Source organism: Diaphorina citri, unplaced genomic scaffold (genome assembly GCF_000475195.1).
Source record: "Diaphorina citri unplaced genomic scaffold, Diaci psyllid genome assembly version 1.1 scaffold355, whole genome shotgun sequence".
NCBI lineage: Eukaryota > Metazoa > Arthropoda > Insecta > Hemiptera > Psyllidae > Diaphorina > Diaphorina citri.
The window spans coordinates 51,441-67,596 of NW_007377790.1; the positions used below are offsets into that span (position 1 = coordinate 51,441).

At 39.5% G+C, this 16,156-nt stretch overlaps 2 protein-coding genes across 5 annotated transcripts; one reads left to right on the forward strand and one right to left on the reverse strand.

Annotated features, from left to right (window-relative positions):
• Window positions 1-184: 184 nt before the first annotated feature.
• On the forward strand, window positions 185-4,587 carry LOC103507958 (ankyrin repeat domain-containing protein 12-like). The gene is made up of 6 exons (XM_026822683.1): window positions 185-190; window positions 982-1,230; window positions 1,549-1,668; window positions 2,134-2,346; window positions 3,536-3,683; window positions 4,334-4,587. Exons 1-6 carry the CDS (start codon window positions 185-187, stop codon window positions 4,561-4,563), a joined length of 966 nt encoding a protein of 321 aa, XP_026678484.1. The 3' UTR covers window positions 4,564-4,587.
• A 3,492-nt stretch (window positions 4,588-8,079) lies between these two features.
• LOC103507950 (SUN domain-containing protein 3-like) lies at window positions 8,080-11,010 on the reverse strand. 4 transcript variants are annotated; one of them, XM_026822689.1, is made up of 4 exons: window positions 10,577-11,010; window positions 10,072-10,200; window positions 9,379-9,576; window positions 8,080-8,535 (listed from the first exon to the last, which is right to left on the reverse strand). In XM_026822689.1, the coding sequence occupies exons 3-4, from the start codon at window positions 9,544-9,546 to the stop codon at window positions 8,155-8,157; spliced, it is 549 nt and encodes a 182-aa protein (XP_026678490.1). In that variant the 5' UTR covers window positions 9,547-9,576; window positions 10,072-10,200; window positions 10,577-11,010; the 3' UTR covers window positions 8,080-8,154. The 4 variants fall into 4 exon arrangements, with proteins under 4 accessions (XP_026678490.1, XP_026678492.1, XP_008470691.1 ...); XM_026822691.1 differs by lacking the exon at window positions 10,072-10,200; XM_008472469.3 differs by lacking the exon at window positions 10,577-11,010 and having other exon boundaries at window positions 10,072-10,459.
• Window positions 11,011-16,156: the final 5,146 nt, after the last annotated feature.

Consider the following 16,156-nt stretch of genomic DNA (forward strand, 5'->3'; position numbering starts at 1 on the left):
CCACACATTTTCCCGATTTTGGGAAAATTTGGACGATGGCAATACTTTCATTACTAGTATAGCTCCGCTATACTGTAAAGTGAATAGAAACGTAAAAAGTTCAGTTGCAGTACTAATCTTTTACTGCTCTTACGGATTTTGAACAATCACCCAAAGTAAGCGCAAGCTGAAATCTATTTGAGACATGCAAGTGAGTTATCTCCGCAACGTTAGCTTGGAGTGGGGCCGACCTAATACATATAGTAATAAGAAGCAAGTAATACCTATGAATTACACTTAACAACCAAATGTCCGTTACTAGTGATTTCAGGCTGAGCTATAACTCGCACACAATAAGAAGCCCTATATTATAATTTTTCCGTGTCCCGAAGGGACCCAGTGAATAATTGCGCCCAATGGTGTTGCCAGATTTAATTGCGATTTCATTGGCTGCTATTAGATCTTGCTGTGTTGTTACAGGGACGTGGTCTTCACGGAATCAGGACTAGGTTTTTTTGTTTTTTTTTTTTTTTTTTTTTTTTTGAAGTTAAGCAAAGTTTATAAACTTATCTGTAAACTTTACCTATGAAATATATAAGAACTTGTTTAGACTGCGGGAGTAAAGGGACTTTTCAGTCTCATTCTGGCAGGATAAACAAGGTATATTCTATTCTAGTAGGTAAGCCATGTATTATAACGCCGACCCCGTCTGGACTTTGGGCTGACATTTATTTTGGTTTTTGGCAACAAAAATTATACGAGTGGATGCCCTTCGCACTCAACCTTTCTATTTCTTTAGCAAGGGAAATTTTCAGGCTGGTTTCCTCCCTGTTTAAAGTCCCCGAGTCCGACTATTTTAACAACAATACAACGAGAGGAAAAATGGCCCAATGGTCAATGATCCCGACATTTGCAACATACATACATACATACATGATAGGAGACGTCATCGATCCGATGTTGTCTGCAGAATTCCTCCATTTCCTCGTCTCTGGCAGGTAGCGGCTCTCAAGTGACAACTTCAACCACAGGGTCCGTACCGCCACCTTTACCACCTCCCCGAAACCCGAGACCCACACGAGGAGCGACGGTGACCAGACCCAGCAGCTCCACGACCTGCCCAACGTGCGGCCGTTCATGCACGACCCCAGCTGGACTCGCCAGTCACTTGAGAGCCGCTACCTGCCAGAGACGAGGAAATGGAGGAATTCTGCAGACAACATCGGATCGATGACGTCTCCTATCATGTATGTATGTATGTATGTTGCAAATGTCGGGATCATTGACCATTGGGCCATTTTTCCTCTCGTTGTATTGTTGTTAAAATAGTCGGACTCGGGGACTTTAAACAGGGAGGAAACCAGCCTGAAAATTTCCCTTGCTAAAGAAATAGAAAGGTTGAGTGCGAAGGGCATCCACTCGTATAATTTTTGTTGCCAAAAACCAAAATAAATGTCAGCCCAAAGTCCAGACGGGGTCGGCGTTATAATACATGGCTTACCTACTAGAATAGAATATACCTTGTTTATCCTGCCAGAATGAGACTGAAAAGTCCCTTTACTCCCGCAGTCTAAACAAGGTCTTATATATACGGAAGTGAAAGAGGAGTCAGTCTCGTCTGGACCGCCGACCAGTACGGATCAGCCATTCACCAATTGCTATCAGCTGTATCTGAATATAAGGAAACAGGTGAGTTTTCAGACCTCAACCAGAGAATCAGAAAGACTAGTGTCTATTAGATGAGTGGGAAGTTGAAGCGATTTTTTTCGACTGAGTTAAAAACAAGGCTGTCCGATAGAAAGAAAAGGTTTTGGAACTTGGCGGCAAACTTTTTTACAGAGATGTTTTTGTGGAGATTTCATACTTTTTTTCGCTATAGTAAATACCCAAGTTTCTAACTATACATACAACATTTCATATGTGTGAAACTCCACTAGAAATGTATCTAAAATAATGTGTGAATGCACTTTACGAAATGTTAGTTACAGATTAAAAAAAAAAAAAAAAATCGTTTAAAATTATCGGGGGTTCTCAAAAATTGCTCATTTTCTTGTTGTTTTTGGATTTTTCTTTCAAAATCAAAAAATGACGGTTATTGGTACTATGACGACTATTGGGTCATTTTACCTTGTCATTTCTGTTTGTCCCGCTCAGATCGATCTCAGAAGGAAGGGCTTGTTCCCAGTCAAGCCCATCACTCCCACCAAGTTTGCCCGCTATCTCATGGTGACATGTGACTACGTATTGGCCAATAATAATTCCTCACGGCACAACGTACCCAAGTATGAACCTCCCGCGTGTTTACCGCCTGTACTCAAGGATCTGTTCACACTGCAGGAGTCGGAGCGATACAAGCTACGTATGCAGGTAAAGATCTGTTTCGGAATTTATTTATTTCAGTGTGATGTATTGTTGTATGTATGTATGTATGTATGTATGTATGTATGTGCCTGTGAACGGTCGGTGCCTGGTAGAGTTCCCTTCTCTACTCAGTAGTGGACACGTTATACTGGCCTTCCACAGTGGCGTGAAAGCGAAGGTCCCGACAAGAGTCTATTTGGAGCCCTCCTCGATGCTGGTGCAGGTGGAAACTCCTATTCGGTGGGAACGGAACCGATTAGGTGAGCTAAAATCATATAGACTCGAAACCATTTGGATTTTTCTTTCAAAATCAAAAAATGACGGTTATTGGTACTATGACGACTATTGGGTCATTTTACCTTGTCATTTCTGTTTGTCCCGCTCAGATCGATCTCAGAAGGAAGGGCTTGTTCCCAGTCAAGCCCATCACTCCCACCAAGTTTGCCCGCTATCTCATGGTGACATGTGACTACGTATTGGCCAATAATAATTCCTCACGGCACAACGTACCCAAGTATGAACCTCCCGCGTGTTTACCGCCTGTACTCAAGGATCTGTTCACACTGCAGGAGTCGGAGCGATACAAGCTACGTATGCAGGTAAAGATCTGTTTCGGAATTTATTTATTTCAGTGTGATGTATTGTTGTATGTATGTACGTTGCAAATGTCGGGATCATTGACCATTGGGCCATTTTTCCTCTCGTTGTATTGTTGTTAAAATAGTCTGACTTGGGGACTTTAAACAGGGAGGAGGCCAGCCTGAAATTTCCCTGGCTAAAGAAATAGCAAAGGTTGAGTGCGAAGGGCATCCACTCGTATAATTTTTGTTGCCAAAACCAAATGTCAGCCCAAAGTCCAGACAGGGTGGGCGTTATAATACATGGCTTACCTACTAGTGTCTCCTGATCTTGAGACACCCTGTACACAACAAGATCTAATAGCAGCCAATGAAATCGCAATTAAGTCTGCAACACATTGGCACAATATTTCACTGGGTCCTTCGGGACACGGAAAATTATAATCTAGGGCTCTCATTGTGCGAGTTTTACAGCTCACTGAATCACTAGTAAGACATATTGGTTTAGTGGAATTCAATAGGTATTATTGGTTTCTATTACTAATGTATAGCGGAGCTATACTAGTAATGAGAAAGTATTGCAATCGGTCCAAATTTTTCTTATTCTCATTTCTCAGCATGTGGTAGAGAAGGAGAAGTTTGCTCTGGGAGTGGAACAGGAGATCCTGCGAGTACATTGTCACGCAGCTAGAGAACTTGCTAACCAACCTCTCCCCTATTCTGCCTGTACGATACTCAAAGATGAAGAGGTCTACAATCTGATAGGTAAGATGATCCAGCAGTGCAGACTCCCGGTTTTTACTATCATTTAAAAGAAAGAGAGCTCCATTCGCTCATTCACACACTTCTTTGTGTTATTATATCACAACTTTGGTGCTCACTGCAGCATTGTAGGATTTTCCCAATATCTCAATAATCCTAAAATCCAATGTTTACCTGCCATGCTGGCACCGGTCGCTATGCGCATTTATATGTCATACCTAGCTACTCATTTTCCTCACGAGGCTGAGTGGGCCCCGCAACAGCCAGTCACGGAATCAATCATTTGCATGATACAAATTTCTTGACCCCGCCGGGAATCAAACCCGGGTCTCCCGCGTGCAAAGCGAGCGCAGTGACCACTACGCCATGGGAGCTGACGTAAACCTCTCTAAACAGTCTAAACTTAGGGTCGAATTTTAAAACCGGATTACCTTTTAGGGACGGTTAGGTTTAGAGTGTTCGGAGAGGTTTTAAGAATTTTTTTTAAAACTACTTTCAGTTCCTGTCTTAGTTAGTCAAACTAATTGTCCAACATTACTTTCCCACATAGAATACTCTCCTAGAAGTCTAATCCTGACCAGGATTAAATGATAATCCGAGTTTAAAATTCGGCCCTTAGAGTCTAAAGCCACGGATTTCTTCTCTTCCCACAGGTCCCGATACGGATGACAAGGACTCTCTGGAACACAAGAAGGACAAACGCACAGATAGATATCGGTACAATGGCCGATTGTTTATCAAGTGGCTACGAGATATCGACGATAAGTGGGACAAAATCAAGGTGGGTTCAGGTTCGAGACTGGGAAGTGTCGAGAAAATTTACTCTTCTTTAACAGTCAAAACAAGCCTGGTTAGCTTGGTTGATAGCACGTCTGCCTTGTAAGCGCTAGGCCGCGGGTTCGATTCCCGCCCGGGGAGAATTTCATCCTGAACCGATGATGTTCGTTCTCGGAACGGCTGGATTTTTCCTATCCTGTCTTCTTTGTCTCTTCGATTTCGGGACAATAAGACCTTAGCAGTTACAGTTCCCTCTATCAAACCTCTTGGAAAAAAAAGAAAAAAACAGTTCAAAATAGTCTCATGTGACTTTTTTTGCATCGCGTCGGATTAAACGGTGTAGCTTTTAGTCATATCTGACTGACAGGTGAGGAGTTAAAGGTTCGATACTGTTTCTATAAATTCGTAGAATATAGAGTCGAAATATGTACGGGGTGCATTACGGAGTACATATTAAAAAAAAAAAAATCCCTTTTTTTATTGTTCTTTATCCTTAATAATCCACCACTCGTAGTGCGAAGGGCATCCACTCGTAAATTTGTAGCCACAACCAAATGTCAACCCAAAGCGATCACCCTAGTTTGAGAGGCTGACGAAAAACGCCGACCCCGTCATTGTTCCTCTTCCTGTTCCATCCACCTGTTCCATAAAATGTAATGTTATTACCAATCAAATATATAAGACCTTGTTTAGACTGCGAGAGTAAAGGGACTTTTCAGTCCTATGCTTTCCACTGTTATTGTTGGGGTTGTGGTTATGTACCAGGTTGAGATAGGCAAGGTTGGTAAACTAACCTCGTTTTTAAGAGGGAGTGTATCAGTATTTAATGGATCAGTTTCAGGTAAAGCATGTCAGGTAAAGCAGCAAGTCTAAAGGTACCTTTACACTGGGGCAATTTAGGAAGCAACCGGCAATAGCAACCTGCAGCATGCGGCATTGCCGCGCCGCATGCGGCGTTGCCTTATACCTTGCGGCGTTGCTTTGTGTGTTGCTAGTGGTTGCTCTACGCCGCAAGGCTTCCCATCAGAAATGGATAGAATTGCCTGTTGCCTTGAGTTGCCAGTGCTGAGAATGGTCTGATTGAGTTTAGTACAGAATAGATTTGTGAACTTTTTACAAAGTGCCTAAATTTTATTTATAATATCGTATTGTTTTTCACATTTATATTGGTTATATTAATCATCCAGATTTTCCAATAACAAATTAAAAAAAAACAACAACAACAACCACAAAAAGTAACAAACAATTAACTGATCTTTGTGTGTAGGTAGTAGTTTTTAGTCCGTCCTTCCTTTATTATTACTAATAATAAAAGGTATAGTGGACGGACTATTATATTCGCTTCGGTGTCTGTCTGTCAGTCTGTCCGTCAGTCAGTCAGTCAGTCTGTCCCCATAGAAGGACTTATCCAAACCTGGTCGACCTATATATCAAATTAAAGGTCTTTTTACCAGGATCACGAAAATGGTGGTGCAAATTTTGTCCAGAAAACCATAAAGCCAAAAAACCAAAAAAAACTGGTTTTTGGGGGATTTTTTTCACATTTTCTCACACAAATGAGCTCTGATCTCGAAATTTGTCGCGAAGACCTATGAACTCAAAGCGAGAAAGTTTTAGACAACACTTCAGTCGATCATTTAAGACCAGTTTTAGCGTCATCTATGTTAAGCTACGCCGAGCAAGGCCAAAAAATGGATGGGTGGCTTAAACCTTATATTGGGAATAAAGGGAGAACGGGCTCTAGTCTTGAAAAGGAGGCTCTTAGTAATGATGTGATATCCACAAAAAAATATGAAGAGGTGTTTATGTTCTCGACAAACAATAACATTATAAGGTAGTGCTAGTACAGTCGAACCTGTCTAATTGGAAATCCAAAAGAACGGCATTTTTTATTATTATTATTATTTTTAATCCAGGTTTCCCTCAAATATCCATACATTTCCGAGAAAACTTATCTCTCTCTCTCTCTCTCTCTCTCTCTCTCTCTCTCTCTCTCTCTCTCTCTCTTTTGTTCACTTCACAAATAGGAAACAAAATTAGGCCTACAGGCCGCACAATACGAGAGAGAGAGAGCGAGAGAGGGGAAGGGAGAGAGAGAGAGGGAGAGAGAAATAGGGGAGAGAGATAGAGAGAAAGAGGGGAGAGAGAAGGCCCGACAGAGAAGAAATTGGATTTCAATTTGTATTTATTTCCTCAAAGAAAATAATGGTGAATTCGAGGCCTTACTAAGGCTCCCCCCCCGCCCCCTCCCTTACTAAGGCTACTACCTCCCTAACTAAGGCCTATCCCCCCTCCCCCTCCTGACTAAAAGGCTATCCCCCCTCCCCTATAAACCTACTCCTCCCTGACAAGGCCTATCCTCCTCCCCTATCTAAGGCTATTCCTTCCCTAGAAGTTTCTTCTCTGTCAAATCCAGCCCTGGAATTGAATTTGAAATAACAAAGCTGAGACCAGCCCCGGGGGAAACATGGCCCAATACACATGCAAGAATTGAAGAAGATTAATCTCTCTGGTCTACAATATGGCCAATTTACCAAACGTAGGTGTACAAAAAGGCCGCTTGAAGCTTGTGCAGTGCACAATCAAGTACCTATATGTAGAAAGTCTTCGAGTCCATTACGTATCTAATATTCTAATATACCAAATTTCAGCTTTCTAGGTGTTGTGATTCTCGAGATAGAGCGATCAGTGTGTGAACTATGAAATGTGAATGAGTGAATGGATCTTGTTTTTATAATATAAGATTACCCCTCTATAGGTGTACAAAAAGGCCGCTTGAAGCTTGTGCAGTGCACAATCAAGTACCTATATGTAGAAAGTCTTCGAGTCCATTACCCCCTATAAACCTACTCCTCCCTGACAAGGCCTATCCTCCTCCCCTATCTAAGGCTATTCCTTCCCTAGAAGTTTCTTCTCTGTCAAATCCAGCCCTGGAATTGAATTTGAAATAACAAAGCTGAGACCAGCCCCGGGGGAAACATGGCCCAATACACATGCAAGAATTGAAGAAGATTAATCTCTCTGGTCTACAATATGGCCAATTGACCAAACGTTACCAAACGTAGGTGTACAAAAAGGCCGCTTGAAGCTTGTGCAGTGCACAATCAAGTACCTATATGTAGAAAGTCTTCGAGTCCATTACGTATCTAATATTCTAATATACCAAATTTCAGCTTTCTAGGTGTTGTGATTCTCGAGATAGAGCGATCAGTGTGTGAACTATGAAATGTGAATGAGTGAATGGATCTTGTTTTTATAATATAAGATTACCCCTCTATTTGCCTAGATGAGACTACAAACTAATAACATGACAAGTGAGCTTTCATTTACCCTCGCCACACATTACCACACATAACAATTACTTACTTCAGGGAGTTCTGGGTCTTTCAAGCTCACGCAGGTAACGTATGGGATCTGACTGATCTGAGATCAGAACAATTACTTACTTCAGGGAGTTCTGGGTCTTTCAAGCTCACGCAGGTAACGTATGGGATCTGACTGATCTGAGATCAGACAGTGCATCGAGCACAAGGTTAGGTACCTACGTAATATTATAAATTTCAAGTTATAGGTACCTACGTTATTGTATTTTTATTTTTCAAATAAATAATCAATATTTTTATTATTATTATCTTCTTTTAATTTTTGTGTTCCAAATAAAACTTTTTTAAAAAACTTAAACTTTGCGAGAAACTTTTTAAATAACTTTTTCAAAATCTTGTGGTATCCCATGTACACGCAGTCGGTACACGCATGTGTACTGCTTGTTGCCGCAGTTATCCCGTACACTCATCATAACATGGGACGCAGGTGCGGACATCTCTTCAGCCATCACAAACCTCTGTCGCGGCTCTTTCTTCCAATCGAACGTATAATTTCCCAGCCATATCGGAGCAGGGAGTGTATCAGCGTTTAGTGTATCAGTATTTAATGGATCAATATTGATGTCAGGTAGAGCAGCAATTCTAAAGCTACGTGGGGCAGATCGTAGTGCCTCAGCATCAGGTAACATGTCACGGGCAATGTGTTCGTATGTGACAGCTGTGATAAGCAACGGGCGGGAGAGTTTGATAATCACCTGAGAGGGAGAGTGAGAATGTTAAGCCCCTTCTGGGAGTAATGTCCATGTTGAAAGGCTTTTTCGGTTTCTGCACCAATCGCAGATGCGTGAAAAACGTCCGTAAAGTCGATCAACATAAGACAGTAAACTTCTAGAAAATACTAAAATACTACTGGCTCCTTGAAGTAATGCGAAAGTGGTGCCGAGGTGCAATCTTTTTGTAAAATAAAAAAAAGAACTACTGGTTTGTTGATTTTCTTACTTGGATAAAAAAAAAAAAAAAAAATTAATGCCCATTTTTTCGGCTGTCTCTGAAGAGGATAGGATGGTCTCTGGTAAATTTTGACAACCGTGAGGCAAATTGAGCTTTATGTTTTTCTAACGAAATAGAAAATCATCACGAATACATTCCATAGGTACATTTATTGTTTATTTTGCTGAGATAGGACTGAAATGTCCCGCAGCCTCCCCACAATATTTTTCCCCCCCTGAAATGTCCGGTGTTCGGCTGAATGTATGCTGCCCAAGGTGGAAATTTAAATTAGGTCACGTGATGTGATAGTAGTGTGTACATACCTACATTTACTGTTTATTTTGCTGAGATAGGACTGAAATGTCCTGCAGCCTCCCCACAATATTCCCCCCCCCCCTGAAATGTCCGGTGTTCGGCTGAATGTATGCTGCCCAAGGTGGAAATTTAAATTAGGTCACGTGATGTGATGGTAGTGTGTTTCTACCTTAACGATGGTTTTTCTGAGTCATCTCTGCATTCTCTGGCAGTCCATTGAACTATCATTGTAGAAAGTTATTTATCTACAAAAGTTGTAGGTTTGATCGATTTCCGAAAAGTATATACATTACCCTCGCTTGTTCTTGGAACGCCCAGCATTGGCCGAGACCCGCTATGTCCCCTGCTAGGAGATGAGATGCATTGTGCTGATTGCTGATCTGTGCAGCATCTTCAGCAGCAATAGTCCCGCCTTGCACTGCGCATGCGTAGTCTGTCTCATCCACGTAACTCGCGTACATGTTTCTCTTGAGTCGAGACACGATATTTGTCTGGGAAACAAGGAGGAAGTAATATGAATCTTGGAAGTACCAAATGAGCTGTTGATAGTGTTGGTCATATTTATATACAATAATGTTGGTAATGCCAAAAAACTAACAGCCGAAATGCAACTTTTCAAGTAGAGAGGAGAAAAAAAGTTTAATGTTGACTGTATGAGCCTAAAATAAGGGCCTGTTTGAAGAACCAAGAGTCTCTTGCCATTGGCCCGAAGAATGAGTTGAATGAATGCGGTCATTCGGCTTTCAGGGGTAGATTTGAATAAGCCTAATCCATCTTTTGATGGGCCCCTTTGCCCCTACACCTAAGCGTCAGATTGGGCTTTTTGTGTCTGGAGTTCAGGGTTAGGTCGAATCCCCAAATGGCCATATGAAAATTCCCCTTGTGCTTTATGTGTTGAACAAGTGTACCAAATATTGGACAATTTGGTCACTTACCTGATTCCCTTTATATGTGTCGAACAAGTGTACCAAATATTGGACACTCACCTGAGCCGCCACAATATCCTCCAATGACGAGACTTTGCGGGACAGACGGAAATTACAATCATTTCCGTCTGTCCTGTAGGAACAGGCATACTGTGCATACCAGAATGGCCGTGAGCAGCTGGCGATGACCTTGAAATGATTATTATTGTTTGTTTGAAGAAAAAGGTCTCATTTTCATCAGAGTAATGATCTCTAGCTATGTTTGGATTTGGCTCGTCCTGAATTGCAGTGAGGAGTGAGGAGTAGAGCGCGATGCACACTAGTAACGTGTTTCATGAAACCCGTCGTACATAAGGTTAACACAGAGGAGTGCACACTGGTGAAACCGAGTTTCATGAAATTCACTGTGTATTGACAGATGAAACGTGTTTCTCCAGTGTGCACTGCGCCTAATAGTCTTGTTTAACGTTCCCTGGAAGAATGGCTAGGCTTTACTTACCTTGAAGTAAGTGCGCCTAATAGTCCTGTTTAACGTTCCCTGGAAGAATGGTTAGGCTTTACTTACCTTGAAGTAAGTTTATTGTGTAGAAACTGTAGAAGACCACGTCATGTGGTATTAACACATTTTCCATATCATAATCACTATTATCTGTCTCCATGGTAAAACAGATCAGATATTGAACCACAACAAACTATACATAGAAGAACTTTGTTACACAAAAGAGGAGGAATTTTTAGCTAAAAGAGTACCCAAATATCGAAGTTTAAACTTTCAAAGTCGTGTAAAAGTGTGTAGAAATGATAAAATGTGTAGAAATGTCTCAAAATCAAGCAAAATGAAAAATACAAAAGAAGAAAGAACAGCCGTTAAAAAACGAACATAAGTAAAAAGGAAGTTTAAAAACGGTTTAGTGATTAACTCTCTGAAGGATTAAAATTTATTGTGACTTGGAAATTTTCAATTAACCGGTTTGTAATCTTGGGTCGTGAAATGGCCAGTTCGATAGAAATCAATCACTCAGACTGATAGGTACGTACCTATAGGTAATTAGGTAGATACGTGAACGCAACCACTATTCCACGATACCAACCATCAAAACCAACATTACTTAACTTTAATGATTCATCGGTAACAAGAGCATTCTCAAAATCGGGCAAAATGAAAAATACAAAAGAAGAAAGAACAGCCGTTAAAAAACGAACATAAGTAAAAAGGAAGTTTAAAAATGGCTTATTTAAACTGTTTTGTTTAGTGATTAACTCTCTGAAAGATTAAAATTTATTGTGACTTGAAAATTTTCAATTAACCGATTTGTAATCTTGGGTCGTGAAATGGCCAGTTCGATAGAAATCAATCACTCAGACTGATACGTACTTATAGGTAATTAGGTAGGTACGTGAACGCAACCACGATACCAACCAAAACCAACATTGCTTAACTTTAGTGATTCATCGGGAACAAGAGCATTCTGTCGCTTTTCTCTTCAAACTCTAAAGCTGGGTCCACACATAGTCGACGGTTGATCGAAGAGTTGAATCTATTTTGGTCGACTATGTGTGGACTGTGGACATAACTTTACATATCTACCGTAGGGTTGGGACATCGATATCGATGTTTTGAAAACATCGATACATCGGAACAAAAACATCGATGTCAACATCGATGTTTTTCTTTCGATGGAAACATCGAACATCGATGTTTTATTTTTCGATGTTCGATGTCTGTGGTTCCTCATGAAGTGGGATTTTTTTTCTCAGTTTTCAAAAAAATTCCCTCGAACTTAGAATTTCCCATACGGAATTTACGCGGAAAGGACCATATAATACCGAAAATCCGAAAAACATCGAAATCCCGATAATATCGAACATCGATTCGGAATATCGGGGAACGGGGTCACTTGCGGTTCGAGTCTCATTAGCGACATGAATTTTAGAAACCCTACACTGAAGAAAAAAAAAAAACTTATTTTACAATCTAAGTTACATTGTGAAACGGAAATTGCTAATATCGCTATGGAAAATTGGGAAACTATCAAACTCGTCTTTGCGTCGGTAGCAACACAAATGTTGTGAAACTCAATATTGTACACGAGGCAATTTATGTTTTGTGAATGGGGCTCAACCACTTTTTTACTTTCCTTATCCTATATGAAGGAAAGTAATGTAATCGGGTCAAATTTTCGATGGTCAGTTTTTAGTGTCAAAACACGTTTTGACTGGCAACTTTCGAATCTTGACAGACCGAATAGCGAACTACTGAAACCGAAATACCATAATGGAGGTACAAATCGGTACAATATAATAACATATGTATGTTTATCAGTTTGTACTGATGTACTCATATTAGGTAGGTACTTGATGTGAATATTCTTTGTTCGCGGAAGTATACATTTAGGTACATACCTAGGTACCTATGTGGAGAGTAGTACAGTAGATAAGTTAGGTAGATAGAGATACCTATAATAGATAGGTACCTACCTACATACTTACTAGCTTACTACCTACCTACCCGAGCTATCTATTCGCAATTTTCAGAAACTTACTGCTTACAATGCATATTACATATCGTACAAACAATACATTTTTGCTTCCACTATTGCCCAAAGGTAACAGAAGCATTGTAAGGTACTCGTGATTTTAATTTCAAAGGTTTCACACTCACTCAGAAAACCGCCTCTGGGACCCCAAATGTTTGACGATAAATTGGATACAATCTTTTTTTTTTAGGCTTTAGGGCAGGATTCTCACACAGTGAGCTCTGCATTTTTGCTTCCACTATTGCCCAAAGGTAACAGAAGCATTGTAGGTACCTACTCGTGATTTTAATTTCAAAGGTTTCACACTCACTCAGAAAACGGCCTCTGGGACCCCAAATGTTTGACGATAAATTGGATACAATCTTTTTTTTTTAGGCTTTAGGGCAGGATTCTCACACAGTGAGCTCTTCCACCCAACCAAAGATAGGATAGTAAAAAGGGGAAAAGAAGAAGATGAAGTAGGTAATCTTTTATAGTCAAATTGTGAAATTAACCAAAGGACACGCATAGGTACCAACACGGACCAATGGCTGAAACTTCGGATTCAGGCTCTAAGGGACCTCAAAACGTGTTCTCGCACTAATAACAACTGTCCATCGAAAATTCCACCCGATTACCTACATTACTTTCCTTCCCATAGGATAACGAAAGTAAAAATGGTCGTCCTTCCAAGTTCTAATGTTCCATGGGAAATTTCTGTGAGGAGACTCTGTGCTAGCCCTACAACATTGGCAAAGGTTTTTTCTCTCTTCTCTAGTCTATTTTCACATTTATTTTTTACTTTCCCTCCACAATGGCTGGATCGGACTGTCCTCATTTCGTGAACAATGCTGCAGATACCAGACAGAGGGGAGAAAATGATAATAGCAATTACACACACAAAACCCAATGCAAAATATTATCATGATCGATTTCCCTTCTGAAAATCCCCCGGGGGAACTTATCATAACTTCGTTTTCGTCCCGTGTAAAATTATCAGGGAAAGTATAATGTAAGGGGGTTGTACATTCGGGGAAATAGAGGTACATACATAATAATATGCAAGCAAGTATTGACTGTATTGTATAAGTTTGTAGGTAGGATAGGGACTATAATATGGGAAAATGGTACAGTTGAACCTGGAGAAATTGGGAGCCTGAGAAATCCGGGAAAGTGGTTACTTTTGTGACGTTTCTTGTAGGTTACTTCATTTTTTCACCAAAAATCTATAAATAAGAAACCCCATTCAAAATCTCTATAATCGAGAAACTCTTCAACATAACGCGGAGGAAAGGGCAAAAACATCACTATACTTATTATTTATCTTCATTTCTTACGAGCTCAATCGACGAAAAGAAAGGAGGAAAAGTTGGTCCCTTGGTTCTTAATAATCCAGGTTCGACTGTAGTTGGAAAAACATTAGGTAAATTTGCATCAGGGAGGGGTAAGGGGAAGGTATGTTATTTTTCTACCCCGTGATAATTGACAAGGTAGCATGACGAGATTTTATGCTGGGATACTCCAGGGGGTCCCTGAGGATTATAGAGGATAACGTAGCATGACGAGATTTTATGCTGGGATACTCCAGGGGGTCCCTGAGGATTATATCTGGCAACTTTCGACTTTCGAGTCTTGACAGACCGAATAGCGAACTACTGAAACCGAAATACCATAATGGAGGTACAAATCGGTACAATATAATAACATATGTATGTTTAGATTTTAACATGTTACAGTTAGATAGGTACATAAATGAAGTTATTCACACAGATGGTCTCATTTATGAATGCCATTTCTGAACCAACCCTTTCTCTATATGACATATTTTCGAACAATGTGTTCGCAATTCATAAAGTCTGGTCAAATGATGAAGTTATCTAACTTAGGTTCAAAAAAAAGTCGGTAGGTATCATTGTTAAATTTGAAAAAAAAAAAAAAAAAAAAAAAATTTTCCCTTCGAAGTTTGAGAAAACACTTCGGATTATCAGTTTTCAAATTTATTATTAAAAAAACCTCTAATGATTTACAATTAAAGAAAACACTTCGGATTATCAGTTTTCAAATTTATTATTAAAAAAACCTCTAATGATTTACAATTAATTTTATGAAGGTAGGAAAAGTAGGTACGTCGGAAAAGAAAAAAAGTAAAATAATTATAATGAAAATTAATTGATAACAAATGACTTGGGATATTTTTAAGAGAAAAAAGAAAAGTATCTCGTTGAAATAAAATTGTATCGACTTTATTATCTTTTTGGCAATAATCACCATTATAACAATAATTTATTTATTTATTTTGTAGGCACCTTACACTTAAGATAACATGGAAAGCATTATGTTTTCAGCTTGAAAATTTTGGTTTTTTTTTTTCTCCTCTTCCTTCTTCTCCTCTTCCTTCTTCTCCTCTTCCTCCTCCTCCTGCTCCTCCTCTTTCTTCTCCTCCTTCTCCTTCTTTATTTCGCTGCCCTGATTCTTTTATCTAATTTCATGTCGAGTGTCTTAAGGATTGCAATTGCACGCAACTAATGAGAATCTTGAGAAATGAGAAAAAATGAAATCTAAGAAAAAAAAAAAAAAAAAAAAAAAAGGAGGAATGAGATGTTGGGGGATTTTTTTTTTTTTTTAAAAGATGGGGGTTCCACCGCCCTTTTTTTTTTGTAGCAATGGAACAAATGCTACATTAGACGGGATCGAGATGTTGGGGGATTTTTTTTTTTTTATAAAAGATGAGTGTTCCACCGCCATTTTTATTTCGTAGCAATGGAACAAATGCTACATTAGACGCATGTGGCCTGTGTCGTAGCATGCCCATCCGGTAGTATGCCTCTCATCAGATGGGCGAGAAGAGACACAATACTTCCCATTTAGGTGCTGGGTCAACACGAGAACACCAGAAAGTAGGTAACCCGTTGAAATATTTGCAATCGAAAAACGAGTACAAATTTTTGTCGAAGGTGGGATTCGAACCCGGGACCTTCTGCATGGCAAGCAAGCGCGTTACCACTAGACCAACTGGATAAATCAAGAGTCCACGTTTCCACTCTTTCTTTTTATTATTTTTTTTCTAGCCCAACAGATCATTATTTTCATGTTATTCTGGTTTTACAAACAAGGTTTAAGGTAAATTTATAGGTATCGATGTAGATTTTAGCCATACTTTTTCGCTTTTTTTTCTACCGCTCATAATTTTACCAACAATGTGAGAAAGTGACCTACCAGAAAATTATATAAAAAATAAGTTGGAAAATAAAATAGAATTAAAAGTTCATACCTATAGTAGTGATTTTTCTTAAAAAAGTAGGAAGTAGACAATAATAATAATTATGATACCTAATAATAATAAATAGTATTAAAATACTCGTAGACTGCTGGCTCTGCTGCCAACTTAAATTAAGGACACAAAAATTGTTGAAGAAAAATTTGAAAAATAAAAAGTAGAAAAACAAATAATTAATGCAAAAGGAAAAAAAAAGGTATGTACCTACGTAGTTATTTCTTCCTGTCCTCATTTGAGATTATTGTCCTGTTTTGAGTACACTTACCCCACTCCAGTCACTTGTCCTATATTTGGATCATTGACCCCAATTAGGAGGTGGTACTTACATCTCTACTCAAGTTGAGATTTTTTT